This window comes from Aptenodytes patagonicus, chromosome 4 (assembly GCF_965638725.1).
Source record: "Aptenodytes patagonicus chromosome 4, bAptPat1.pri.cur, whole genome shotgun sequence".
Classification (NCBI taxonomy): domain Eukaryota; kingdom Metazoa; phylum Chordata; class Aves; order Sphenisciformes; family Spheniscidae; genus Aptenodytes; species Aptenodytes patagonicus.
Genome location: NC_134952.1, coordinates 56,611,269 through 56,639,035, shown reverse-complemented (window position 1 = coordinate 56,639,035; position 27,767 = coordinate 56,611,269). Strand labels below are relative to the sequence as shown.

General features: G+C 38.9%; 1 protein-coding gene across 1 annotated transcript; it reads left to right on the top strand.

The window, feature by feature from the left end:
* The first annotated feature begins 58 nt into the window (after positions 1–58).
* On the top strand, positions 59–26,512 carry EIF4E (eukaryotic translation initiation factor 4E). Its single transcript, XM_076336790.1, has 7 exons — positions 59–131; positions 9,781–9,887; positions 12,120–12,215; positions 14,313–14,376; positions 16,314–16,427; positions 19,012–19,151; positions 21,217–26,512. The coding sequence occupies exons 1-7, from the start codon at positions 114–116 to the stop codon at positions 21,329–21,331; spliced, it is 654 nt and encodes a 217-aa protein (XP_076192905.1). The 5' UTR covers positions 59–113; the 3' UTR covers positions 21,332–26,512.
* Positions 26,513–27,767: the final 1,255 nt, after the last annotated feature.

The following is a 27,767-nucleotide window of genomic DNA, read 5'->3' as shown; positions in this document are numbered from 1 at the left end:
CGGCCGCCGGGCTCACGTGACCGCCGGGCGGCCAACCGGGTTTGAACCTGGGTTTTTTATCCGCCCCTTCCCTTCCCCTCCCCGCAGCGCTTCTGCGATCAGATCGATCTAAGATGGCGGCGGTGGAACCGGTGAGTGTTTCATTCCCTTCTCCCGCCCGCCCTTCTCTTTCCCTCCTCACTCTCCCGCCGCCGCCTCCTCGAGCCGCGGCTCCCCCGGCCGCGGCGGGTGAGGGGGCGGCGGGCGCCCGGCCGGCCGGGAGGCGGATGGGCGCCCGGGCGGCGAGGCCGGCGAGGAGCGCACGCACGCAGGGGGACGGAGCGGGGGGAGGGGGAGCGGGAGGCGCCGGCCTGCGCGGGGGGAGGGGGAGGCGGGGGCCTGAGGGCCGTGCCGGCACCGCCGCCCGCCACGCGGCTGCGGGGGGGCGCCGGGCCGGGCCGGCGGCGACCCGGGGCCGGGGACAGGGTACGGCGGGCGGGAGTGAGCGAGGCCTGCGGGCCGGCGGCGCCGGCTGCCGCCGCGGCGCCCATTGTGCCGCGCCCCGCCCGCGGACCCGGCCCGGCCCGGCCGCCCCCGCGGCGCTGCGGCGGGGGGGGACGCCGGGGCCGGAAGGCGCGGCGAGGAGCAGCCCCGGGCGGCGGCGAGTCGGCCCGGCCGCCTGGCGGGCGGCTGTTTGCCGCGCTCGGCGCATGTGGCGCGGTGGGGGTGGCCATGTTGCTTTCCGCTCGGAGAGGCCGGTGGGTTAGGCTTGCCGGTCACCGAGGGGGGCGGTTCTTCCTCGCCGGCCGGCGAGCGCCCTCCTGGCGGGCGGGGAGCGGTGGAGGTCTAGTTTGAAGGCAGACACAGAGCTTGCGGTGAGAGACCTTGCGATTAGGAGGCGCGGGGTCGGTAACCTGGGGTGAGGATCTGCAAGCTAGCAGATGTGCTGCTCGGGAGTTTGGCAGCTGAAACAAGAAAACAGTGTGAGCGGTAAGACTCGAGGCATGTTGCAAACGAAATTGGCTTTTTCCGGTTATGTCATCTTGCTCGATCGAAATGACGCTTTTATTCAAGCCTTTTTATAGTTTTCATGATGATTAAGCACTTTTTTCTTTTTCTAGGTATTAGGTTATGTTTATGAGATTATGCTGTATTTTATAAACGTTGTCCCAGCCTGCACTTCTGTAAAGAACTGAAGCAGCTGGAAGCGGTCCAAGTATAGTTGTTATTCTAATCCCACATGCTTGTGTGTCACGAGGAGTGGGCAGCAGAAGTCTGTGTATTAGGGTTTCAGGAAAATGAGAACCTTAAGGAAAGCTAGTTTCTTGCTGGTGCTTACCAGCTATGAATAAATAGCCAGTGTGTACTTTTTGGAGAGGCTTTGTAACATTTAGACAAAAAGTGTTTAAGTTTGAAAATCACTTCACTGTTTTTAAATAAAGATTAATTTTACCCTTTTGTGTAAGGGACATTGATCCTTCTCTCATAACTTTCTTCCATGAACAAAAAAAAAACCCACCACCTTTACTTACAAGGAAGAGATTGAAATTGGTCAGCATTTATAAATTGCTTGACTAGCAGTTCTGAACAGGAAGAATGTCAGTTCTTAAAGACAGTGAGCTGGACCACCAGCAGCACCCTTCCCATGTTCTCCAGCCACAGTGTTAAAGACTTGTTTTCCCATCCAAAAGCTGATCTTTGAGTTGTGTAGCCCACATATCTGAAGATGAGAGCTTCCTATCAGCTCAGTGTTTTGTGATGACTGTGGAGCTTAGCAGGGGTTGTGATAAATAATTTGTAATACTGATGGCCATTGGAAATTGAAATGACTCCGAAGGCATGGGTTTGTGGCTTTCTTGGCTATGGTGTTGGTGTTAGCCTGTCTCTGCACTGTTTTCTCCATTGTTCTTGCGTAAGTGTGAGGTTGCATGTTGAGCTAGATCTGGGGCCTAATTTAGCCAAAAATAAACTATTGGTTTTGCCACGCCATTTTCCAGCAAGATTGGTTTCCCAGATCCAGTTCATCATGCAGTGACAAACAGTTGGGCTGAGCTAGTAAAAGTGGAAGATAGGGCAACACTCGCAACAGTTTAAGTAATGCTGCTGTTGAATGTTCTGCCATAGTTGAACTAAGTTTGACTTCTGGAAACAAATATCAGCTGTGCCTGCTTATTTTCAAATTTATTTAAATAATAACATTTTTGTTTATTGTCCTTTTAGGTGGCTCACACTTCTCCTACCTAAGCTTAAAGTTAGACTTGCATAGTGACTGAGGTCATGGATGCTTAATGTTGCGGAAATACTATGTGCTTTTCAATCGAACAATTTAATCGTATGTGTGGTTAGGGATTGGATTACTTCTTGATCATAGAGAAGCCTTTCTGTTGCTGACCTTCAAAATCTGGACCTAGGTTTGTAGAGATGTCATCTGTGATGCTTCCCTAGTGTGAAAATGTGTCTCAGGAAATGCAAAATGCTACTGAATTTGTCTTTTTTTTTTTTTAAATGTAGGCTCCTGCAAAAATCAGTGATGTTTCTAGTACTTCCATGCTCTCAAATGTAACCTACTTTTTCAGTCTTGTTAAGAGGCTGGAAAAAATGTTTGAAGCTCTTTACGAATATTGAAACTTGAGTTTAGAGTACTGTAAAGAGTCCCATGGAAATTGCTAAGAAAAGCAAGCTTGTTTTAAGTAAATATAGACCTGTTGCACAGTGGTTTACTTTTCCACTGCAGGGAAAACTTAAGCCTCTGCAACATTGACAGGTTAAAACTCTCAGTTTTTCTTGTGCTATCCAGATTGCTTTTCTTTTTAAGACTATTCTAGATTAATTTGCGAGAATATACAGAAGTGTGTCCTATTAGAGCATGCTCATATTGTAGCCTTTGAGGATTGAATGTGATCAGATAACACTGTGCAAAAGTCCATAAAGCCAACAACAAAACCAATAGTAATGCTTTAGTAAACAGTAGTTTACCAAAGGTGACTTTAAAATGTAGCCACACAAAGCCTGTAACTTCTAGGTGTGTATAAATCGTGTGGAAGCAACTTACATGTGAGCATCTGATCCCTCATCATTCAAATTGGAAATGGGCGTCATGGTTCTTTTTTTTGCTTCATGACAGTTATTACACTCAAGCAAATGCAATTCTTGTGAATTTAACTCCGCATTTTAAGATACGTGGGTGAAACTTCAGTTACGTATAACTTGAAAAATGCTTGTTTAAACAGCTAATCATCAATAGGTAGGACTCAAAACTTTCTTTAAATGAAACAGTCTCAAGGGGTTACAAACATAGCGGTGTAGGGCCTTGAAATTCTGGAAAGTTCAAAATAGCTCCTAAAATTCAAGGTAAGCTGAAATGTATTTCTTTTGTATTATTGACAGACAGTTAGCATGTAAATTAAGTGCAGGCCATGTTCAGCTTTAGACTTACTCTTACTACTAGGTATTTCTGCTGTCACATAGTCAGTGACCTGCTATGGTTGAAATCAGTGTAGTATTCAGCTGTAGTATTGTGAACACAGTTGCTTGCTCATTGCATTTTTCTGAAATGATGCAGAATAAATGTATCTTGCATGCTGTTTAATAATTGAGAATGTCTATCATAAACTTTGGAATTGTAAATTACATTTCTGACTGAATACAAAGCTTCCTCTAAGAGGAGGAAGATGTTGGGCAACTTGTAATTTTTTGAGATAAACATTTTTCTGAAAGCAATTTTTTAAAAATTACATTTCTTACAGGGTATAAACTGTTGAGCTTATTTCAAGGTAATGCATAAAAATAGCATGTGAGACTGAGTTGTGTTTCATTTACTGATACTACCTGCAGGTGTGGAGGTATATGGGAAATTTTGATGAGAAAATGTGACCCTTTTGGCAGCTTTGTAAAGATCAGTGTGAATTTTGGGGGGATAGAGAGGAGAATCAAATGAGGGATGTTGGTAGAGAGCCTGCATTGTGAAAGAAATGCAGATTTGAAGTGAATTAATGTGACTTTTTCCTCAAACAAATTTGTTTTTCACTTTTGAAATATTCTAAAGTCAAAGTTAAACATAAGTTTAGAGACTATTTTTAACCTAAAACTTAAAGCAGTCACTCATTTCTTAAAGTCCTAAAACCTATTCCTCATTAAAACATTCACGTTATAAAGGTACTAAGTGTGTGATCTACAGATTTAAGCGTGCTGTGTAATACAAGTGTTCTGTTAGCTGCCTGAAAGTGACAGTTGTCCTTGATTCTTATATAGTAGATGTAAGGCAGAAAAAATTTAACTATTTAAAAGTCTTTTTTTCTAAATGAGCACAGCAGTTGTTTGAATGAATAATCTTTTAAATAGTGGTTAGTTTTTCTCATGTTCAGTGCTGTTTATCAAAGTAGCTTGTGTACATTACATGCTTTACAATAATCAGGCATAACAGTAGTATGTCCAGTACTTTATCTTTTTGGTTGAAGACTGGCCTCTTGAGCATCCATACATTATACATTTTTGTTTTAAATTCTTTTCTGAAGATTGAATGTGTCTTAATTTTTCAGCTGATGTAAAATTCTATGCTTGGTTGTACGAGTGGCTCAATATACTCAGAGTAGTTTAGAGTGCTTTTGTGTCTCTTGTGTAGATGTGTAGGGAGACTAGAGGTGTTTTGTCCCTTGAGTCATCTGAACTGTTCTCCTCAGCAGTTTTGGGAAGCTTTTGTTTTCTTGTCTGAGTGCCTCAGAACTAACAGAATGTTAGATGTGGGAAGTCATCTTATCCCATGGGTAGATTTCATGTTCCAGTAGCAAAGGCAGCAGCAGACTGCAAACTGGGGTGAGAAGTGATTGCACAAGGGCAGCCTGCTTAGGCAGCCAGAAAAAACACAAAGATGCTGAAGTATTTTGATATACCTTGTAACATGTTTGCTAATTCTAGTCATAAGGTTGTGAGTTAAATGTTGAAAATCTGATGGGTACTTTCAAGTGTATGTAACTCTCACTTTTCAGAAGTCAAAAGGGCTGTAAATATTCTTTGCATCTTTTAAAACCTGAGATTATATTTCCTAAAACAAACCCCCAAAAAACAGTGTGACCCTCTGACCCTGGAGGAAGTGTGTCACTCTTCTACTTCAGTCTTTTGTTCCTGTCCTCCTGTACATGTGTTGCACTTCTTCCGTTCGAACCTGGTGGGATGTCACTCAGCTAAAATCATGTCCCATGTTTGTGTTCTAATAGTGAATGCCTTTCTAAAAATCTGTGGTGGTTTAAGTAACAATGTATGCAGTTAGGATAGTTGCTCCATATTAGGCCTTGTTATGTCATGCCTAGAAAATTTTTCTCTGTCCTGGTGTCTGGAAAGCTATTTAACACTGTTTAATTGGTAACAGGTGGCTATCGGTACATCTCTTCCAGTTGGTATTACACATACTATGTATGATTTTTACTTCTGTATATTCACTCCTCAGAGTTGTGTATCAGACCATAGTTTGGTTTGTTTTCTTACAGCACATAGCTTGTGGGTGGGCTTAAATCTTTTTTTTGTCCAGAATACTTTGAAATAAATAGCTCAATTTTGTGCCTTGTGAATTATTCTAACTGTAGTGTAGTAGTGGTTTTCTGCAAGAAGCATAAGGACCAGCAGATAGTTGACATGCTTTTTCCCTAGACATCTGATAACTGGGACATGCTGTTTTCTCATTCTGTTGGAAACCCTAAACAAGAAGGTAGAAACTGTCAAATGTAACTTATTTTGGTTTAATGCAAGAAAACTTTGGAAGCCTCTTCTGCTAATTGATTCTCTTAACTTTCACCAAGAATGCATAATAGTGCTAGGTTACATCCTTTTGGGACATAAACGTTGTGCTCTCTCAACTGGACTTCTTAAACAACTTCTGTAGGCAATTAGATGACATGAATGTGGTCTGGGCAGCACCTGAAAACACTTGGTGAAACCTAGTCAAGCTAGTTGTTCTCTTCAATAGACAAACCTGATTAAGCAGTTTTTACTGTAAGTGCTATTTGTTTCCTGTCCCGGTGACATGCACACCTTCCTTTGATATGTTGGTCATTATGTGCTGTGGAGAAAGAATAAATAACACCAATTAAGTCTGCAAGTGTCAGAACCCAAGTAATGTGCAGATATGCACAGTCATTAAATGCTGAGTAGGCAAATGTTTCATGGACTTCTGCAAGCCGATTCCTACATCAAAAACACATGTGGGTAGTGAATAAATGTCACTTTTAATTATGTGCTGTCTTGTGTATGAGGAGTAGGATTGGCCATATGAGGCTTTCCAGTTTATCTGGTAATACTACCCTATTTTATTACATCTATTTTAAAAGCAGCAAACCCAGTGGTAGCTTACTTTAATAGCAGATGAAAAATCAATTTTAGGCTAAAGAATGCATTAGTTATGAGCAATAGTAAAGTGTTATGAAGGATTTTAAATTTAGTAGTCCAGAAACTGCTTGTGGAGAGAGTCTGACTTTAGTAAGTTAATAGTGTAGCAATTGCAAGATTTCAAGGTGTGAATTGGTAAAATGTGTACAATATCACTTTAATTCATACTGTATTTATAGAATCTTTTAAAACCTGCGTGCTTGTGGTTTGGGGTAGAATTTCAGTAGCTGAAAAGAGGTTAGATACAAGAAATGGACTTTGATTGCCAATTAGTGAACTTACATACTTTGTATTTGACTAATAATGGAAAGTGCTTTGCTATACAAATACTTCAGCTTGGTGGTCAGAACACCAAGCTAAAAGTAAGGTGAAAGGAAATGTGAGCTGATGTGATTAACCAGCCAAAAATGAAAATGGTCCTTTTTCTGTTTTCCTTGATGGCAGTGGGAAATAAAAGGTAGCGAAAACAAGCTGCTTTAGGCTTCTCTCTCAGACCAGCCAGAAAACTGTTTTGTGTTCGAAAGCTCTGCTTCCAACTTTACGCCTTTTTCCAGGTTTATCCTGGTGTGTACAGCTGTACCTGTCCTTGATGGGCAGCCTGGTGCTGGGGGGGGGGGGGGAATCTCTTCTGGCTGGGTTTGTTTTTGAGGGGAGTGGCATAGTCCTGGGTCAAGATCATAGTTAGCTGGGCCTTGGAGGTGAGTTGTCATGTACTGTTTTGGACAGGAGCTTGAAATAATGGTTAGTCTGAGTTTCATTAATGCTAGGTAGCTTTCAAAATATCTTAAGGGACTTGTTGTGACTTAACTAAAATGTTTGTGGTGAGTCAGATGTCTTCCATTTGTCCAGAAATGGACTTTCATGTAGTTATGTGAAGGGTGACCGTCGGTATACTGGGCAAATATTGAGGCTCATTGCATTTTTTTTTTTGTCTGGAGGTGCTACCTTAATCCTTTCTGATGTTGTCTTGTATTAGAAGTTATGAAATGGCATAGCTCTGCATGTGCTTAGTAGTTTTGTATTGATTCTTCCAGTTTATATAGTTAACAATACTTCTGGAAAACTGACCAGGGAGACTTTAAGATTAGCTCTTTGTATATTGAAAGCAATTTGCTGAGCAAACATGAATGAGATCTCAACTGAAATTATTTTTGGAAGATACTCTGCATTTGTCACAAGCGAGTCTATTTGATGGAAAAATCTTCAGTGTAATAGTATTTGTAAATCAATTGTAAATATTGGATGTTACAACTGCGGAGTATTGTGAAGGAAAGCAAGCTTTATCACAAAACCTAGTGCTTAGTTTACTTCCAAAATATCAACAAGATTTTTCGTGTATCCTCATTGTATTTGTATGTGTAATATTTCTAACTCTTCTAGTTAGAAACCCCTGAAGGGACAACACTTAAATTGTAGTTGTCTGTATTTGGCTTTGTAGTATAATACAAACAATAACTTTGAGGAGGAAATATTGAAATGCTTCTTTGGTGTATTTTACAGCCTTTGTGCATTGACCATCTTAACTTGTTCTATGGGGTTCTTGTATATGATTAAAGGGAAAGATGTATATTTGATCCCATCAACTTAAAAATAAATGGGGCTGCCACTAGAAATTTTATTCTAGGTAGAATTTGAAGCACTTAGTAAGCTTTTGGAAGATCTGTTAAGCTTTTTATAGTATTACACTGAAGGAGATTTGACAGATTGTTCAACACTGCTTCTGTGGGTTCGTCAGTGATGTTTCCCATTAGGGAATCTTGAGAAAGCATTTAGTTTTATTAAGAGGCAGGAAATTGTACTACCTGCTCCTTGTACTGTGTAAATCAAAGCGCTATCCTAGTTGTCACTGCCACTGTTAGGCCTTCACATTTCAGTCTTTTCACTGTGAACATGGGAGCATGTGAAAGCATTCTTAAACGTGATGTAAATTAGCTTTTGAACTGAGATTTTTTCTAGGTGAGCTGTTAAACTGAAGCATACTTAACTATTTTCAAGCATAAAGGTGTAACTTCTCTGAAGTAAAATGTAATATGCTTAATAATGCTAAATATATTGGTAATGAAAAGAAAATCCCTATTAAGACAGATCTTTAGGTGTTATCAGAAGAGTTTGCCAGCTGGGACTGTGAAGGTTAAACAGTGTTTTGTTTATGTTATCACTTCAAATCCATTCCACTTTTCAGCAGCTTTGGTGATGGTAAACTGAGTAACATGGAAGCCTGGCATAAACTGTTCCATTAATTAGATGACTTACCATTACTTAATCCACCCCTACATTGCTTTGTTCTCTTAAGACCACAAAGTTTAAATTAACTTTTAAGTACTACTTTTGTATTGCTGCATTTAGGAATGTCTAGAGTCTGAGTCTGCTGTAGTTAGTATTTGTTTATATTACGGAAGTGCTTTTTCTTTCACAGGGTCAGCTGTACAGGCATTTTTGTGTTAGCTGTAGGGAATGAGATGTAGTCCTCATTCCTTGTCTCTGTAGTATTCTAGCACGGATTGCAGATTAGGGAGAGATGGTGGTAACTGGCGGGGACGCTTGGCCTCACAATAAAGCTTTGTGTTCCCTGGTTTGGAGGAATGGCATTAGAATTTCAAACCTGACACAGTGACTTCTCGAACTGAATGACAAGCTTGAGGGGGGGTGCATGCAGAGGGAATATATTATTTCACTTCTTTGTGTTAAAGTATAGAGAACAGTGCTAGACATGTCAAATAGAGATTTGAAAAAAAATAATACTTGGAATCAGTCTAATCTGTGGTAAATGTGTAACTACATTTATTTCAGTTTGAAATTTGAGAACTGATATGTGTTTAAATTCTGCTGTTTGGTGCCTGAAGCTTTGTTAGTAGTGATGTTGCAAATACAAAGATAACTACTTACCAGTTTGATTTCTAGCTGCTTGTAATAGCTGATTTCAGACCTGAGAATTGTAGGCGTGTCTCCTACTTGCAATAACAGATTTTTCTAAATAAATGGGGCCTGTACATCTGTTTCCAATGATGCTTTGTCAGAAACTGATAAAATCATTTTCCTTCTGAAATGATTATTCTGGAAATTAATTTTTAGATGTGCATGTTCTAGACAGCATAGCATATTGTGTATTTCTGAAATAACTCTCAGAACTCTTTCAAAATAAGACAAGTATGTTAAGTGAACCATTCTGGAAACAAATGACACAGGAAGCAAATCACTGAACAGCAGAATGTGAATTCCTGCAGTTAGTATTTATTATAGGACCTGCTCAGAAGTTGAAGAATAAAGGGATGCAGATTGTACTTCCATGATGTGATTTGGGCTCTAATCCAAGGTGAATTAGAGGAACTCTTAGCTTCAGCCTTCTTAAAGTTACTTCAAAGAAATAAATTACTTCAATAAAAATTGAGAAGCAATGTATTAATAACTCCTTTCTTCAAACAGGAAACCACTCCCAACCCTCAGCCTTCAGAAGAGGAGAAAACCGAGCCAGCACCTAGTCAGGAGGTTGCCAGCCCTGAACAGTATATTAAGCATCCACTACAAAACAGGTAAATAGTACAGAAGCACGGTTGTAATTTTGCCAAAGATAGCAGAATGCCTGTGGCTTTACAGCTCTGTTGTTTACCTTACGTTTTCTAGCAGTGTTTTGAGAGTTCTCAGTTTTTTGAAGATTTTTGCAGTGAGATTGCAGAGGAAATAGAATCTGATCCTGTTGTAATTTAGAGCCTTTTCACGTAGTGTTGTTACAGAAGCTGAAAATCTTTGCAAATTTTCATAATGCAGCCAGGTAATTGGAAAGAGCACAGCTTTGCTTTTAGTTTGAGGCAAGCAGAGCTCTTGTTGCTTTTGCCTTGTGTGTTTTAAGAGACTGACACTGAGATGAAGTTGCTGCCAAGCAGAACTGGAAAACCTTCCATTCTGGCTTGTACTTTAGGCAGTTAAGGTGCCAGTGGTAAAGACTTCTCATTCTTATTTCTTATCAGAGTCTTACTCCTTCATATCTTACCATTTTTTTTCCTCCTGTTTGGAACGGAAAGTAGTGGAAGCTGTGTTAATCAGCCAAAGAGCTTATTAGACTTGATCATATGAGTGGTTGGTGTCTACAGTAATACTGTTTTCATTCATTATCCGTAGGAAGCACAGCAGAAGAAACCCTGTAAAGTGCAAATGCACACATTTGCACTAATGTGTCACTAAGAAAAAAACTGTAGGGCACTTAAATTTTCTTGTTTAACAAGAAAAACATGGAGCAGTAGTTAAAAGTATAGTTAGGAAAAGTTATCAAAAAATCAAAGCATCTACTTAGCAATCTTTTACTAAATTCTGTGTTCAGTGTGCAAAACCAGGTATGTCTTAAAAGCTTTAAAAGCTACTACTCAGCTTTTTACTGAGCTATGGAGACAATGAGAACTTTACCAAGCAGCTTTGTACTTGAAAACCTCGACTTGAACTGCCTGTCTGCAGTAAAGATACTATAAGCTTACAGGTTGAATTCCTTTAAATGTGCACAAAAGTTACTCCAGCAGCATACATATACTTCAAAAAGAGCGGCTAGGAAATCATTTTTCTCCAAGTAAGCTGAAGAGCTGATGTGGAGTGCTCAGTACTTAATGCTGGTAGGTAGGTGCTGCCCCAAAGTGAACCTTTTACCAAGTGGCACCTTACTCTTTTTCTAAGTTTTGAGCAAGTGTGGAAAACCACTGCGCTGTAGTGCTATGCTGTGTGCATCCCATTTTCCCTTGTTGTCTTTCTCTCAACTTCCATCCTTCCTCTTTTTCCTGTAAACACTTTGGTTAAATTGGTGCTGACACTCCTTTACAAGTGGTACTGGGGCTATTACTGGAATATATTAAACTTTTTTAAAACAGGGTTTGAAATGTCAGGAAAGGTCTCAAAACAATAGATTGATACCTGTTGACTTAAAGTACTCCGCTGTGAGAAGAAAAATCTACTCCAGTGCTAACCTGAGTGATTTCAACACTACTGAAACTACCAGAATCAGAAATAAGCCTGTTTTTAAATGCATCATCAGGTATCCTGTTCCAGCATTTTAAACAATGCTTTTTAGATCCAGAAAGAGCATCTTTGTGTGAAAGGTTCACTTTGTAATATGTGTTGAGATTTGTACTCAGCAGAGATAATGAAGAAAATTGGATGGAAAATTTTTCATGTAGTCTTGTCTTTATATATGCAGATTTAAAAACTTGAAACAGTTAAATTTGGTGGGGTTTTTTAAGATTGTTGCCATTAGTAAGCTTAATGCAGCTTCCCTTTTAGAATTTATGCTCTCCTAGTATGTGAGTGCTTGGGAAACTTTCATGTCATGTGTAGCTTTGGAGGGATATAATTAGCTTTTGTAACCTTTACAAAGAAATTACTGGAAAGGGAGCTGTGCTCCTAGTTTGAATAGGTGGTGTTGTTTTAGACCATAATCAGTTATTTGTGGTACGGGATTGCAGTTTAGCAGTGGCAGCAAGGAGAAACATCTGAGGCTTAGAGGTTTAGAGTCTTAGAAATGTTCCAAAACTACTTAAAATATTTACCTAAACAGATTGATCAAAGTCTGCCATGATTCTTGTAATGGGAACACAAATATTGTTGATCTACAATGAGTTGGATTTGAGAACTGAGTTTCTCATGTAGCTTACTGATGAAAACTGACTTCCATGCTGATAATATCTTAAGGTTTGCAATTAGTTTGGATATAACAATACAAATAATGAATTATATTTTTAATATATTTTACTTTCTAGATGCTATTTTATTTTGTTTTCCTTTAGATGGGCACTCTGGTTTTTTAAAAATGACAAGAGCAAAACTTGGCAAGCAAATCTTCGTCTTATCTCAAAGTTTGATACTGTTGAAGATTTTTGGGCGTAAGTAAAGATTTTTCATTCTGCATAATAATCCTGGCATATGTTGGCAAAGCTTATGCCAAAGTCAAAACAAAGTACTCCATTAACTGCAACTTTCAGGGTGTAATCGGAAATGTTTGCAAAATTGGAGGTGAGGTCTACCCCATTCTTCACAATGTGGTAGAATGTAACCTTTGAAGAAAATGTGATTGGAGAAGGTTTTCGTACTTTAAATGTACATTGTCTTGCTGTTAGCACTGCTTATATTCATATGTATATGACGTACATGTAGAAAGTTGTATTTGTGCAGTAGCTATCTCATAGTAACATGGATTTGTAAATTCTTGTAGCCAACTGATGGTCGCTTCCTTGGCCCCAAATTTTGCTAGTTGATTAAATTCTCAGGCAGCTGGCTCACTTCAAATGTTCAAGAGTGCCTGAATCTGGAGCATAGTACTTGGGAGACTGATGCAGATTAATGGCATCCTTGAAAGAAGTTCATTAGAGGTTACAGAAGAAACTACCTTCATTCTGAATTGAGGGTCTGCAAAAGCAGTTAGGCTCAAACAGCGAGAACAAAGCCTTTGAAGGTAGACGTGTGCTTTCCAAACACTTGCTTCAGTTAAATTCAGGTGGCTTACTTGGAAGATTTTGCCTGCCATAATGATGAAATATGGAGAAAATGCAAGTGGCATTTTCATGAAATCATGAAATTGAGGGTGGAAAAAATGCATTATATATTTGATCTTTCTTAGTGTTTCATGCTACATTGAGTGGTAGGGTTGTTCTTTTGGATGTGATCAGTAAGGGAGACATGGTGTCTACTAGTGGAATAATGAGACCCATCAGTGACCCATTAGCACCAACAGGAAAGAAACAAAGATACTGAAAATGTTGAACAAGTATTTATCAGTGCAGTCATCAGAGGGAGGGGAATAGGAGTCTGTGCTTGTAACCAGCTTTCCTATTCCTACTTACGGGGGTGACTGATGGTTGAGTGAACAGTAGTTTGCAGTCTTGGGGTATGTGATGGGAGGCTAAATTGTTTGAAGCTCACTATTAAAGTTGGTTAAGGGTAAGTTTTTTGAGCTCCTATAACCAAGATAGTCTGGGTAATTAAAAGAAGTGCTTAATCTAGATGTCTGCAGTCGAAGTATAAAATCAGTCACAAGCAATTGAGAAATTATGCTTCCATTGTTTTCGGAGAGGGAAATAGGTGTGTTGTTCTGGGGAGAAAATATTAAGGTTACGGTAAACTTCAAGGAGGGAAGCTGGTAAATCTGTAACTGGCTTTGTAAATTCCTATGCCTGATTTCTAATTGTTAGAACATCGCAGTAATTCATTTCCTTTTTGGTGCTGGACCATGCCTGAATGTTAGTTAGTCTTGGACTACAGGTTACTGTGGTATGTGCAGGCCTTTTTCTGAAGTCTGACCTTAACAGTGCAGGGGAAAAAAAAGCATCTATTGATCTTGCTAGAGGAGGAGACAGTATGTACTCCTTTAATTTTTTTTTTTGCTTTAAATTGCATAGTTGTAAACTTAATTTGGAGTATATATTTTATATTTGTTGTTTCAGTCATCTGTTCTTGCCTTTTGAGTCCTTATTTCAATTTGAATTATCAGGCCTACAGCCTTCATCCTTAGAGTATTAAATAACCAAGTATTAAATAACAAAGTTGACTATTTCTCCTAAAATCTCTCTCTGCAGAGAGAGTAGCCTTGGAAATTTAAATAATTATCCTTATTCCATGTATGTATATGTACAGAATACACATGCACACAGAACTTTTGCCATGAAAGTTCAGTGAGTTATGTTTCTAATAACTTTGTTAGAACTACGTTTAAAAGAAGCATTGGTATTTCTGGAAAATACTGTTGTATAGGAATCCAGCAAGTGTTCATAAACCAGTTCCCATTCTGCTTCTTGAAGTCCAGAACATCTTAAAGCTAATGCTCTTATACTGCTGAAAAATACTTGGGAAATAGGGTTGCTTCTGAAATAACTTTAATCTTTTTAATTTTTGTATTTTATTTGGTCATATGTCTTAAATTCTTTAAGAATTTTGTACCTTAAAATAATGCTTAGTTTTTAATCCTGCTTTTTTCCCTCCAATAGTTTATACAACCATATCCAGCTCTCTAGTAATTTAATGCCTGGTTGTGACTACTCGCTCTTTAAGGTATGCTTGCTAATGTTTTTTCTTCAGTTATGGATGTTGATGGATGGTTTCCTGACTAAGCAAGACACTGTCCAAATATTTCACTTCAGATATTTAGGAACATGGTTGGGAATGTCCTAAAGGTGTTAATTTTTTTAGGAAGTCCCAAACACATGCCCTCTGAAAATCAGGCTGTCACTAGTTCTGAAAATGCAAGTACTTGCTTTAACACACTTCAGATAGTACATTTTAGTCTGTTGCTATGTTTGTCTTCATTCTATGTTTGAGATGCTTGTGCAAATAATTAAGTCTCAATTTTTATAATAGGAAAGATTTTCCAGCTCTGTCATTTGGTGTGACATGAAATGAGTTAAAATGTATGAGTTCTGTGGGAGGCTGCAATGTTCTCCAGTATTCTTTGAGCACTACTAGCCAGATGCATAATGCTCCTATAATTAATTTTTACACCACCAGTTGCATGCTGTATTACTTGTGTATGAAATAGAAAATTGTACCCAACACTGACACTTAAAGCATGCTGAGGAAGTGTTTAGACTAGTGGATAGGAAACACTGATGAGAAAGTGTACATGAAATCCTGCCTCGGCTGGAGTGGAGATCTGAACTGGAGCTCTAGACTAAATCCTAACCTCTCCAAAGTGCTTCTAACATACAGCTTGCTTTCTGGTTTCAAATACCTAAATAATCCCCCAAGTACAGGTGCCTGGTTCCTCCTTTGCTTATAAAACATAGCTACTGGCTGGGACTCCTCAGTAGGCTGTGTACGTAGTTTGTGAACCTCAGCAGCTTTAGGTAGTGAAGAGGTGGTGATGCTTGGGTTTGGGAAGGTAACAGTATTTTAGGTGACTGAGAAACCTTACTAGTAAATTTTAAGAAGCTGTAGGCCCTTCAGAGGTTAGGATATCTATGGATCATGCTTGTATTTTTTGCATGAATCTGTGTTTTAAGTATGTGTATCTGTTCTGTGTTTGCATATCATCAATCAGCAATAATTTAATTATTTAAATGCATGGAACAGGTACAGAATTAGCAACCGTTGCAGGTGTCTGAGCAATCTCTTGCTGTTGTCCTTCAATCGTGACCTTGTAAGAGTGCCTCTTAAAGGTGATGAAGTAGTTTGAGCTCTGCAGCTGCCAGTGAGGGTGTTAAATTTAAAGTGAGCTGACACCACTCCCTCCTGCATGTTGAACACTTAATTAGTTTTCAGCCAAAGTTCTGTAGTGTGGTTCTCTTAATAGACATTTCTTAACCAAATTTCTGTCTAGATAGTTACCTGCTTTTTTTAATGACTGACTTTCCTGAAGTGCAATGCAGCTGGTGGCTATGGGAGTGGCAGCTGGCTGCTTTGCTGTATCAGCGCGTCCAGAGTCATTCAGTTCAGTGCAGGGCCATTGGTAAAGCATGAATCAGAATGCAACTTGCTTCTAAATGGTGTGTTGATTTTTGTGGCCCTGGCAATTAAAACCCTCTTATTCTCACCTTGTGCGTGCAGGAAGTCATTGAGATAGACTGCCAAGGGTGTCTTTTTCAGTGAAGTAATCTATGTGCATAAGCGAAGGACTTGGCCAACGTTGCAATGAGTCCAAGACTTAAAATAAGGACGCCAGAATGTAGCTGCTAATTTTATCTGGTTTCATATGGGGCAAAGTGGATGTTTGACTTTGCCTGTTCCCACAGTTTTTTATGTAATGTTGTGTAGCCAAGACTTTTGCCAGGGCTGTGATTCTTCTGTAGAAACAAAAATTTATTAGAGAAAGTGCACTTTTTAAGCTGTTTTGGAACTTTGGTATTGGTATGAGACAGTATTTCTGGACAGGTATGTATCTTAAACTATACACTTTTTTCTTAAGTTGCTATTTCAGTTATCACTGGCCTTTTGGTTATTCTTTAGGAAAAATACAGATCAAGTCTGATTTAACTTCTGGCCGTTCGTTGCAGGATGGGATTGAACCCATGTGGGAAGATGAAAAAAACAAGCGAGGAGGACGATGGCTAATTACACTAAACAAACAGCAGAGACGAAGTGACCTTGATCGCTTCTGGCTAGAGACAGTAAGCACTATGGCCTTACAAGTTGCAACTGAAGAATCTTGCATTTGTATTATTTTAACTGGTGTGTTCTTTCTGTGTGCCGCACTAGACTTCTAACTTCCTGGCAGCAGTGTCCTGTAAGTTTTTATTAACAGGCTGTATTTGAAACATGATTTTTCAATAGTGATGCTCAATGTAGTTGTATTCTGTTGAATACTTTCTTATAACGGGCAGCAGTAGAGAGAATTCTACAGGACAGATTAACCTTTTCCTGTGAAATCTACAGAATAGCTGTCGAGCTACTGGGAAGGTAATACTGTTGAATGTGACTCCCAAATTTAACTGCTTAAATGTAACTATTTGTTTTACAAGTACTCTTACAAGTGAATGGTTTTCAGGTTTTGGTCTTCCTGAAGCAAGGGAGTTTCAGATTTGTTTTTGTTCTTTCTGTACTTAACACTAGGATAGGCAAGTAATAGCATGGTCTTCCTGTGCACTATAAAAATACTTTTTTCCATTGCTGTTATCTTTTTGGAATAGATTTTTTTGAATGGTAAATACACTTCTTGGAGATTATGTGAGTTGCAGTAAATGTGTTGTAGAAAAGGATACAACTGTACTGTCTAGGAACTGACTCAGAGTAGCCTAAAAGAGTCTAGTGTGATCTGGGTTTTAGGGGCATGGACTGCAGGCAGTACAATACAAAGCAATCTTATGAAATCTCTGATCTTTTTTCCCTGCTTGTCTGTGAGGCAAGAAGTACTGCACTCCTTTGAAAGGAAGAAATGGTCATCAGGATCAAAGCGGAGGTGTCCAAAATACCAGAGCTATTATGATCTTTCTAGTCACTGTAATAGTGGTTTGAAGAAAGGATGATGAGCATTATACTATGAGGCACTATGACTGCACATGAGTAAATAAATGTCTCGCTGTGTGCATTTGGCCTCTCCCCCTAAATGCCTATATGAGTCCTTCTGACTCTTAGTAACCATTACACATGGATTGGAAACATGTAGATAGTCTACATAGACTTAAGGCTAGAGGGCTGTGCTTTTTGTTCAGCAGCAAGCAATGGCACAGAGCCTGAATACCCAGGTGACTGGGATATGTACTCTAAAACAACCCTGTCACTTCTAATTCCAGTAATCATTTGTAACCAACTTTCTCCAATAAAAATCAAAACCTCTTCCTTTATCACTCCCCTTTGGAACAAATTTTTATTATAATCTAATGATCTTTACCATTCTTAATTGTAAACTAAACATTTGAGAAGACTTTTTTCCCCTGTTGTGCAGCATTCATGAAGAATATACTTGACTGTAGTGTTTATTGAGCATGGTAGTCATCTTTGCATGTGTATGTACTAAAGCTGTTGATCAATATTTTGAATGTTTGTGTGTGGTTTAAACTTAAACATTTATGGCTTTCATTACTGAGTGAATGTGTGCATCCTGCAATAGGGTGTAACAAAGTATACGTAGTTACACCTGATTTATTCAGTAGCACACTTTGTCCTTTTTGTATTTCCTTGATGAAGTCAGCCCTTGCAGCTCTTGTGGGTACTGAAAGACCTGCTTTGTTCAAAAAAAGTTGCAAGTGTGTTGAATTTCCAAATGTTACAAGTGATTCTGGAAAATTAATATAATGGCAGTGTATTTAATGTACTGTGCAAGTGAAGTAAACAAGCACCCATTTGGAGACTAATACTTCAGTGTGCAGAAGGATTTTCAATTCAGTGTGGACTTAGATGAATCAGTCTTAACCACAAGAAATTCTCAGTTTTATATCTCTAAAAATTGCTTGTTTTACAAGTTGTGAGTTGTAGATTTTAAAAATCACTTTCACAGTTAACATATTGTACAGGGGTGTGACCTAACTCAATCTGATGTTCCTGAAGTGTACCATCTCTGCCAATTCCAAGCTTTGCCATTAGAAATCTGTGGGGGAAAATCTTGTATTGTACACTTGTATTGTTGCATTTGCATTACACTCTGTTGAGAATGACTGATTCCCACTTTAGAGTCTGTGGGAGCTCCGAAGCTTCCTGATAGGAAGTAACATTTCATTAGATAGCACTTTTCATCGACGTTGCAGTCTGATTTGCCTCTGAATTGATAGACTTCAGAATTGAAGATGGACCTTACATAGCTGACATTGCCTAAATAGTTCTTCACAGGTTCTTCCTAGATAATGAATGTAAACACTTAAAATTTCATGTTTGTCTACCTGTGTTAAATGTACTTTAGAAAGAAGAATAAATTCCTTTAATTCTTACCTGGTTTTGGATTGGGAGGATGGGGTGGGAGACGACACTACGTAAATGATCAACTGTGTCAGAACTTGCAGCTGCTGGGACAGGGGGAGAAGAGACAGAAAACTCAAAATAGGAGGAAGATACCCTACTACAGCTGAGTTTACATTCACTCGTAACATTTGGAACTTCAAGAAGATACTGCAATAAACAAAAAATGATTGCTGTATGGCAAGTGGCTATAAGCAGTAAAACGTAGCATTCCTCAGTCTTCTGTGTACGCTGAGTGTTTGCCTATGGAGCAGGATTCTGACTTTGAACTGCCACTTTTAATGGTTAACCTTTGTTTTGTAGCTGCTGTGCCTTATTGGGGAGTCATTTGATGACTACAGTGATGACGTATGTGGTGCTGTTGTTAATGTTAGAACTAAGGGTGATAAAATAGCAATATGGACAACTGAATGTGAAAACAGGGATGCTGTTACGCATATAGGGTAAGTAATGTGATTGGTGTCTTGAATATATGAAGTGTAACAATGCATTTAAAGCCAGCTAACTTAATAGAAAATGCACTTTAGGCAAATGTAACCTGTGCAGAGCTGTATCCCAAGTTCAAGTAACTCAGTGCCAAATTATTTGCCTTATTGTGTAGTTTTTTGTATGGGCTTACACTAGTGCAGGAGTGCAAAGAAGTTACTACTTTCACTGTAGTTTAGAAATAATGAAGAATTGAACACAAATCTTGGCAGAAGTTTTTCATTTCACAATGAGGCATTGTAATTAATACCTGTAGATAGTGTAGATTCTGTTGCAGCATGCCAGTTTGTAAAGGTGGATAGCCAGTAACAGAGTATTGGTAAGATTTTTCTCAGGGAAGTGATGCTTACAAATAAGAAAGGCATTGTAAATCTTAAGCTCACAAGGATGTCCTTATATTTGAAAAAAGCTGGACAGTGATGTGCTGTGAAACTACAGATGTTTTCCTACATTTTTGTCTCCGTTTAAGTGCAAATCAAACAAAATAATGCTGAGTTTCATGGTTTATTTGACATGTGTAATAGCATGTTGTAGTCTTCATTCCAGTAACAACAGTAGTCATCTCAGATTATCATGCGTCTCTACTGTGGAAAATGCATGTTGTGCTTTGCTATTTAGTACGTATTGCTAAAGCTAGTGGATTCCTTATGCTGTAGTATTGATGCTTCAAAATTACCTGCTGGTAAATTCAGTCATTGTAGGCTACTTAACTCATGCAAACCAATGAAAATATTTATCTTCCCAGCTTAGCACATCTGTCTTAGGCCAAACTTTAACTGTCAGGCATAGTAGCTTGCTAACATTTTTCACTTACTGGGTGGCTCTCTTGACACATTCCTCATTTGGGCCATTATGAATCTGGTGGGGTCTGCCTTATACTGAGAATTTTATTATACAATCATGTTCAGACTTGAAAGGTAAGTGTTCAACAATAGACAAACAGAACTGTGGTATGCATCTTCTGCTAGTAGAAAATAACCTTACAGCAAACCTAGTAGGCATCAGAGTGTGTTTTTAGAATGGTATTAACCATTAACTTAGGAGCTAAGATGACTCCATTAGAGAACTAACTAACTGTAAAAAAGTTAAGATTTTGCAAACTGGCTGACACAATGACTAAGTGAAGTTCTGTTGACTACCTGCTGTCATGTTGCCATAACTCCAAAGGCAATACATCAAGCTTTTATTTAACAGTTAAAATTGGGGTAAGCTATGGTCCTGTAAACTGCTCCATTATGATTAGGGTAAGTTAAAGAAACAACTTTATATAGTTCTGTTAACAATCTGCAGTTTAACAGGCTTGTTCTGTGGATTAGTCGGAGGTTGCAGCCCAGTGCCATTAGTGGCTTGCATCTCACTCGTACTCTATGCTAAGGAACACAGTGTGTGTCTGTGTAAGGGGGGTACTGCTGCTTCTTTCTCTTAAGTCATAAAATCCAAGCAGATTTTTTCTGAAGCTCCTGTTGGGTAGCTGCCCATGACCAGTACCATAGTGAATTGGGGGATGGGGGGCCTGCTTTCTATCAGTAGTTAAAGAAAAGACAGCAAGTCTGTGCAACTGAGACGTGTGTGGTGATAAAAACTGACTGTTCCAGGGAATTGCTGGTTTATTTGGTTCAGGTGACTTTATCATCTCAGTAGTTCTGGAATTGCGGACCATGACTTCTTCATAGCTGTTCTGTTTCTATATGTGGGAATATAGCTTTCTGATAGTAATGATATTGACATGAATGCAGTAGAATCCCTGTGTTCTACATTTATGTAGGCCTGTTAATTATTTTTTGGCAAGAGTTTGTCCTATTTTATGTGGTAAGTCATTGTTCATACAGAACTATAAGCTGATTTTAGATGGAATAAGCTAGAAAAATCCTGTTTCAAGTCCTTTATTCATGCTTCAGAAATTGTTTCTAAATAGGCAACTATTTTTCATGAAGATGTCAGCAGATCTTAAAAGCAGGTGTCCTGTTACTAATCCCTTCCTAAGGGCTTTGTTTAAACTGTTGTTCTGTTTCTTTTCTCCAGGAGAGTATACAAGGAAAGATTAGGACTTCCTCCAAAGATAGTGATTGGTTATCAGTCCCATGCAGACACAGCTACTAAGAGCGGCTCCACCACTAAAAATAGGTTTGTTGTTTAAGAAGACACCTTCTGAGTATTCTTTCATAGGAGACTGCGTCAAGCAATCGAGATTTGGGAGCTGAACCAAAGCCTCTTCAGAAGCAGAGTGGACTACATTTAAATTTGATTTCCATCTAAGTGTTGTTAAGATTTGTGAGAAGTCTCATTCGCCTTTGTCTTGTACTTCTGTGTTCAATTTTTTCTATTTTGGCTGAAGTAACCATTACCAATCAGAATTTTAGTACACTTCACCCCCTGAATCCATAAATGTTTTCCTGGCCCACTCTGTAATAGCTTGGTAGAAACATTACTATTACGAAAAAACCCATTTGTTTATCCACAGTATTCAGAAAAGAAGTTGCATTTCTGTACCTGCAGGAAATTACTCTGTTTTACATTTGCATTGTATGCAGTAACATTTTGCTGGTTTGGAAAAAGAGTATGGTGCATACAGTTTTCTAGCAATTTTTTTATACAGCATCATCTTTGCTGTAACCTATGCTGATGGCTGCTAGATTAATTTATTTGTTTTCCCTATTTGATAACATTAGTGATATTTTGATTTCAGTTGTTTTTGGTCATGTAACATTTGGTGAAGAATCTGGGAATATGACAAAGGTGGAATAAACATTAATTTTGTGCATTCTTTGGTAATTTTTTGTTTTTTTTGTAACATCAAAGCTTTGCTACGAATTTATGCATTTCAGTCAAATCAGTGATCTGTTTGTGTGATTTCCTAAACATAATTGTGGATTTTTTTAATGTAACACCATAATTTACATTCCTTACTAGAAATAGTATGTCTGGTTTTGTATCTTATGCTGTATTTTAACACTTTGTATTACTTAGGTTATTTTGCTTTGGTTAAAATGGCTCAAGTAGAAAAGCGGTCCCATTCATATTAAGACAGTGTACAAAACTGTAAATAAAATGTGTACAGTGAATTGTCTTTTAGACAACTAGATTTGTCCTTTTATTTCTCCATCTATACAGCAAGTATTTGTACTTCTTGTGACAAGGCAGTCTCTACTGTGGCTTCTATTGTAGTGTCTTCCAAGAAAGATAAAGTCTGGAGCTATAGTCCGTTGAAACTTTTAATAAATCTATTAGATAGCACCCTAAATCAAAGTGAACTTATATTGATGTGGCTACTGTTTTTTCTTAGTGGTTGGACTGATTGATCATGGTTTGCATTGTTTCTCTTTTGACTTTGGTTTATGCCAACCAAGAAATTCAAGGGTACATAGAAAGCTGTCTAGTTTCAGGTGGGAACTAACTAAAAGCTCTGAAGTGAGTGATTCTACTTTAAGTGTATAATTCCTATATGAAGTACAAGTAAAGCGCACTAGAGACATGGCTACAAAATAAAAGTGTCTAAGGATCTAGGTAGTCTGCTATTATGTATGTCTTACAGTGAAATGAAACTTTCATTGGCTGGAAAGTTGCTGTGGGAGCTGTAAGTTTGCTTGACTTGCAGGATTGGGGGAAAATTTTGAAGGCCATTGAGTAACTTCTTGTTTTGAGCACAACGTGAGAGGCTTTTTCTTTCCACTCTTTAATAGAGCATGCAGCAAAATCAATGCTTTATTGCTAATTTTGTATTTCTTAGCATCTGATGTACTTTAAGATCTTGCCAGGGCTATATAGCCTTTCTTCACTTAAAGGCAGATGCTTACTGGGGTTTTGATCTTTGTGGTAACTCCTTAAAGCAAGTTCAGTCACTGTGGCAGTGAAGCTTCAGTTGAATCAGGCTTTTGAATCTGCCTGATTAAGGCACTGAAGTGTTCAAGTCTCTCTTAGCACATAGAAACACTTTCTTGCACGTTTTGTAAGAAATGTGTGTTGTAAATAGCGTGTCAGACTATACCAAAAAGGTATTACATTAACTTCTGCATTGTTCTTCTGTCTGTTTAATAGAAACACTTACAGTAGGCATCTATACCTAATGATACTATGCCTTCGGTATTGGTCATTAACCAGGATCGATGTTGGCTGTGGAGAGAGCTGTTGGGCTGTTTGTATGCTGGTTTCTGTGGATTCTGGTGTAACTGGTTGCCTGCCCTGATTCTGCAGGTGTGCAAAGCAAGTTGGGTTTAATAGGACCGTTCATAGCAAAATATAGCAGTCCCTGCCTGTTTTCCAGCTTACTGCTTCACCTGATCATCTTAGCAATTAAAGTAAGCTTTTTGAACTAAATTTCTCTAAACTATTTCTGTTCTGTATCATCAGCCTCAAGCTGAGTAGTGTTTATAAAGGCTTTGATACTTCTGAATAAACCAGTAATGCTTGTATGCATGGGAAGGTAAAAATGAACCAGTTTCCTGAGGGGTAACATTAGATTGTCTATGTGTATGTAATTTGGGAGCTCTGGGGCAAGGCTCACTAAAATGAGTGTAATGCAGAAACATAGGTAGTGCTGCCCTTTTGTAAAGAGCATTGAGATTAAACTGAGTGCTGTTGTGAGAAGTACATAGTATTGGTTTTCTTTAATTTCGCTAAAAGACTGACAGGAATATCATTCAGGGTAGCAGCATTTTGTTCATCTAGAAAGGTGACTGATAGGGTTTATTGGTATGGTCTCAGGTTTTTGAGCCTGAGCCTATTTAAGCAGCCAACTGACTTGCACTGTAATATGAAAACTTCCGGTAGGTTGATCTGAGGGTTTTCACTGCTCAAATAATTGCTATGTTTCTAGAAGACTTCGAGTGAAAATTAAATGACATACTTGCTTTATCAAATATATAACCTATGCCTTTAATTCACTGCTAGAAGCAGCAAGTGACCATGAACCTAGTTTTCTCCAACTTGCAAATCACTTTGTGCTGCATACTGATGTTCTGATTATAATGGTGTAGTTTGTGTTCTTATACTATGGGAGAAAGCTGAGCTCTCTCCATTCTGCGTATTAATAAAGCAGCCACAGGCTCATAAGAGGAAAAAGCAGTAAATGTTTAAGTATCTAGTTTTGGTACAAAATATTCAGTGTCATTAAACTTGCAGCTAAATGGGTAGCCATTGTCAATGTGTGGTTTTAATAAGCCTGAGAAGACTAAAGAATAAATGTCTGAAGCATCTGTTCAGAAGTGGTTTTATATGGTACAAAACCAGCAGAGCAAGGAAAGAAAGCAGAAACTTGCTGTGTTCAAAGAGGTGTAAGAGTGTGCAAGAGTGTGCCAAAATACAGCCTGGGAGGAAGGGGTAAAAGATGAATATCTGTGAATTGGCAGCTGCTGAGTGTACTGTAAGTCTTGGGCTGTGCAATGCTTTTGCTGTCACTTTCTGTTTGTCCTGCTGCACTGTCACTGTCTTGTGCTTCAGGCTGTCTCTAGCTCAGGAAACTTAATTTCTAATGTTGCCCAAATCCTGGGAACTTGGAATAGTAGCTTTTAGCAAAGCGTGGACTGAGCTCAAAACTTCCATCCCACCTAATGGAATCTTTTCTTACAGAAATGCTTGGAAAAAATATTCTGGACTCCATGGGACCCTTACTAAAACCAAGAAAGCATTGCATTGCAGCCTAGTAAAGTGCCATGGGTCTTCCCTTTGATATATGGGACCTCCCTTGTTTCCAAGAAGCTTTAGTTTTGAGTCCGGGCCTGACGATTTTAAAACTAGATCTTCAGAACATCCTGCACTGGAGTACTAAAATAGTTGAGCTTAGTAGTTAAACCCATAGAGCTTTCAGACTGCCTAGCCCTTAACTTTTAGATTACTTTGCCCTCTTAAGAACAGTCAATGGTTTCTGCAAATTTTTTTTTGTGAGTAGGTTTTAGTTAGGTCTTACAATTTTTTTTTATGCAGAATTTGTGCCTTTTCATATTGGGCAAGAAACAGACAAATGAAAATGACATCACCAGTAAGGAAATAGTTCATAGCTATTTCACTTTGAGACATTTCATACCTGTCTGTCCAAACTAGACTTGGAGAGCAGGAGTGCAGTGTGGAACCAGTCCCAGTCCTGGCTATCAAATGCACCTGCTGGACCTCTCCATTATCTTTTCAGAGCTCCAGAACCTGTTAAATCTTGAAGACTTTCCATTTTGATCTCTTTGCAGGACACTTGTGGCTGTAGCTGCTTGAACAGACTTTCTGCCTTTTAGCTCTTAAGGTTTTGTATTCCACCAGAACTTGTTTTCAGGTGTCCAGCTCTGGCACTGCAGCAAAGCCTTTAATATAAGCACTTAAATTCCTTCTCCTGTGATAAAAACCACAGTCATTTCTGCTCTTTCCTGGTGGCTGCCTGGCGCTTTCCCAAAAGACTATGGGATGCCCTACTAGCCTTCCTATTTTGAAATAAAGCAGGTTCTGATGTCCAGAGCTAAATGTGAATTGTGGCTGAGCACATGGTGATTGTTATGCTTCCTAGCATTAAGTTGTTGTTTTGTGTGATGCCTTAAATGCAAAAACATCCTAGCTGAAGTCAGTCTGTTGGTATCAGTGTGCCTGCTAACCAAATGTAACTCAGATTTTTTTTTTATTCCCTGCTAGTACTGAGCCTGTGACAAGTTTAGCTGTGAATTTGTGGGGTTTATGATGGCCTGTGCTTTTCCTGTCTCCATTTTTCTAAATCCTGATACTTTTCAAGCCTTATGAAAACATGCTTAATAAGGGGAAAAATTATACTGAGTCTAGTCACTGCTTTTTTGGTCACTATGATACCATGGAGAATTCCAGGTGTTGCTAAACCCAAATAAAGACTGTGTGCGACTTCTTTGGCATAATAATCTGCTTATGGGATTTTCACTTTTTTATCTCTAGCCATGTAAGTATGATGATAGTGAAAATGATACTTGAAAGCATGTGTGTGAATATATCATATATAAAGCAAAAATAACTCATCTATTTTTTCTATTTTTTTCAAAGTAGAAAACAACTGTTATTTCTAAAAGGTTTCTTTGGATGACTTTCTGTAATGAATTATTGGATTTTGCTTACAATAGGTAGTTTAGATCAATCTTTTTTTCCTTATGTTATGCCTATTAATGTTATCAAGGAATTGGAGCCAACCTCATAGATAAGGTTTGGCATTCTTTGAAGTAAAGCTAGTTTTTGAGCCTTATCTTCCTCCATATGTACAGGGTAGTTATCCTCGTGCATCTCACCCTGAGCCACGCAAATATGCAGAAAGTATAATGGGAAATTGGAAGGTACTACTTTATTTCTGTAGCTTGAATGAAAATAAAGCTTCTGAGGAACTAAATGTCTCAGCTTCTTGACTCTCTATGGGGTGTAGAGAAATGCAAATCAAAGATAAATGAGTAAGGTGCTGCTTTGAAATGTGTGTTCGCTCTTCAGTTTGGAGTTTGTGCATAGCTAGGGCTTCTGCAGCTCACCCACAGATCAGCCTTGTTCTAAACAAAACTTATGTACTGTGATTGCAAAAATACCGCTGACTGCTCTTCCCTTGTTTACCGTAGTTTCCCCAGTAGGCAAGAGTAGTCTAAATATGTTTGTATAGTGGTACCAGCTAGCAGAAAATTGCAGGTGATCTAATAGGAGCTCCTGTGTTCCGGTTGTGCCACCCCATTGATGTTAAACAGCTGGAGACAGTACCTGGAACTTGCAGGAGGGGTTTTAGCCTGTCTATGCTATCCATTAAGGGCTTTAAGGCCAGAAAGAAACTGTTTCTGTAGGTATATCAGCTGTGTGCTTAATCCTGGAAATTTTTTGGATACAAGCGTAGATGTTTGACTCTGCTGTGAACTGATTTCACTGCATGGCCTCAGTTCATCTCATGCGTTTGAAATGGGAGTGTTCCTGCATAGTGAGGAAATGGTGACTACTGACTTCCAGAGGCGGAGATGCTGCTTCAAAGTTTCCCTGGACCTGGAAAATTCATCCTTGAGTTCATTCCCTAAAGGCAAGGGAGAAATATCTGCCGGCTGCCATCTGGGGACAGATGGATTCCAGATTGGTTGTATAAAAAATAAAAAGCTTAAAAGGCCTCTTAAGTCGTTCTTTAATTCATCAGTAGAGGTGTATCTTCCCTGTACACACACACTGGGGGGTGGGCGTGAGGTGGGGCTGAAGGGCAGAACTGAGATTGATTTTTGTCAGGCCATGAGGGTTGTTCAAAGGTATTTTGGGGAGAAAGAAAATTGAAGGTGAGATTCAAGCACCAACAGGTTTAGCTGAAAAGTGATCTAATTTTAAGGTCAATTCCCTTTGTTGCAAGGAACTGGTATTCCTTTAACTATTGCAAAAGTAGCCCCAAATCCTCAAATTAATGTTCTCTAAAGTTTGTGAATGTGACTTCAGGTCATACGGATTTGTCTCATATTACCTTCATTAAACTGGGGATTTAACAATGTTTTGGGGGATTGTAATAGTGGTGCAGGCTAGTCATAAGCTGCATCACCAGTGAACTGTTTTGGGAATGTATTGCAAAAAAAAAAAAAAAAACAACAACCCTGTTTGGATATAGATGACTTCTTAAGGAGCAGATGGTTCTTTCA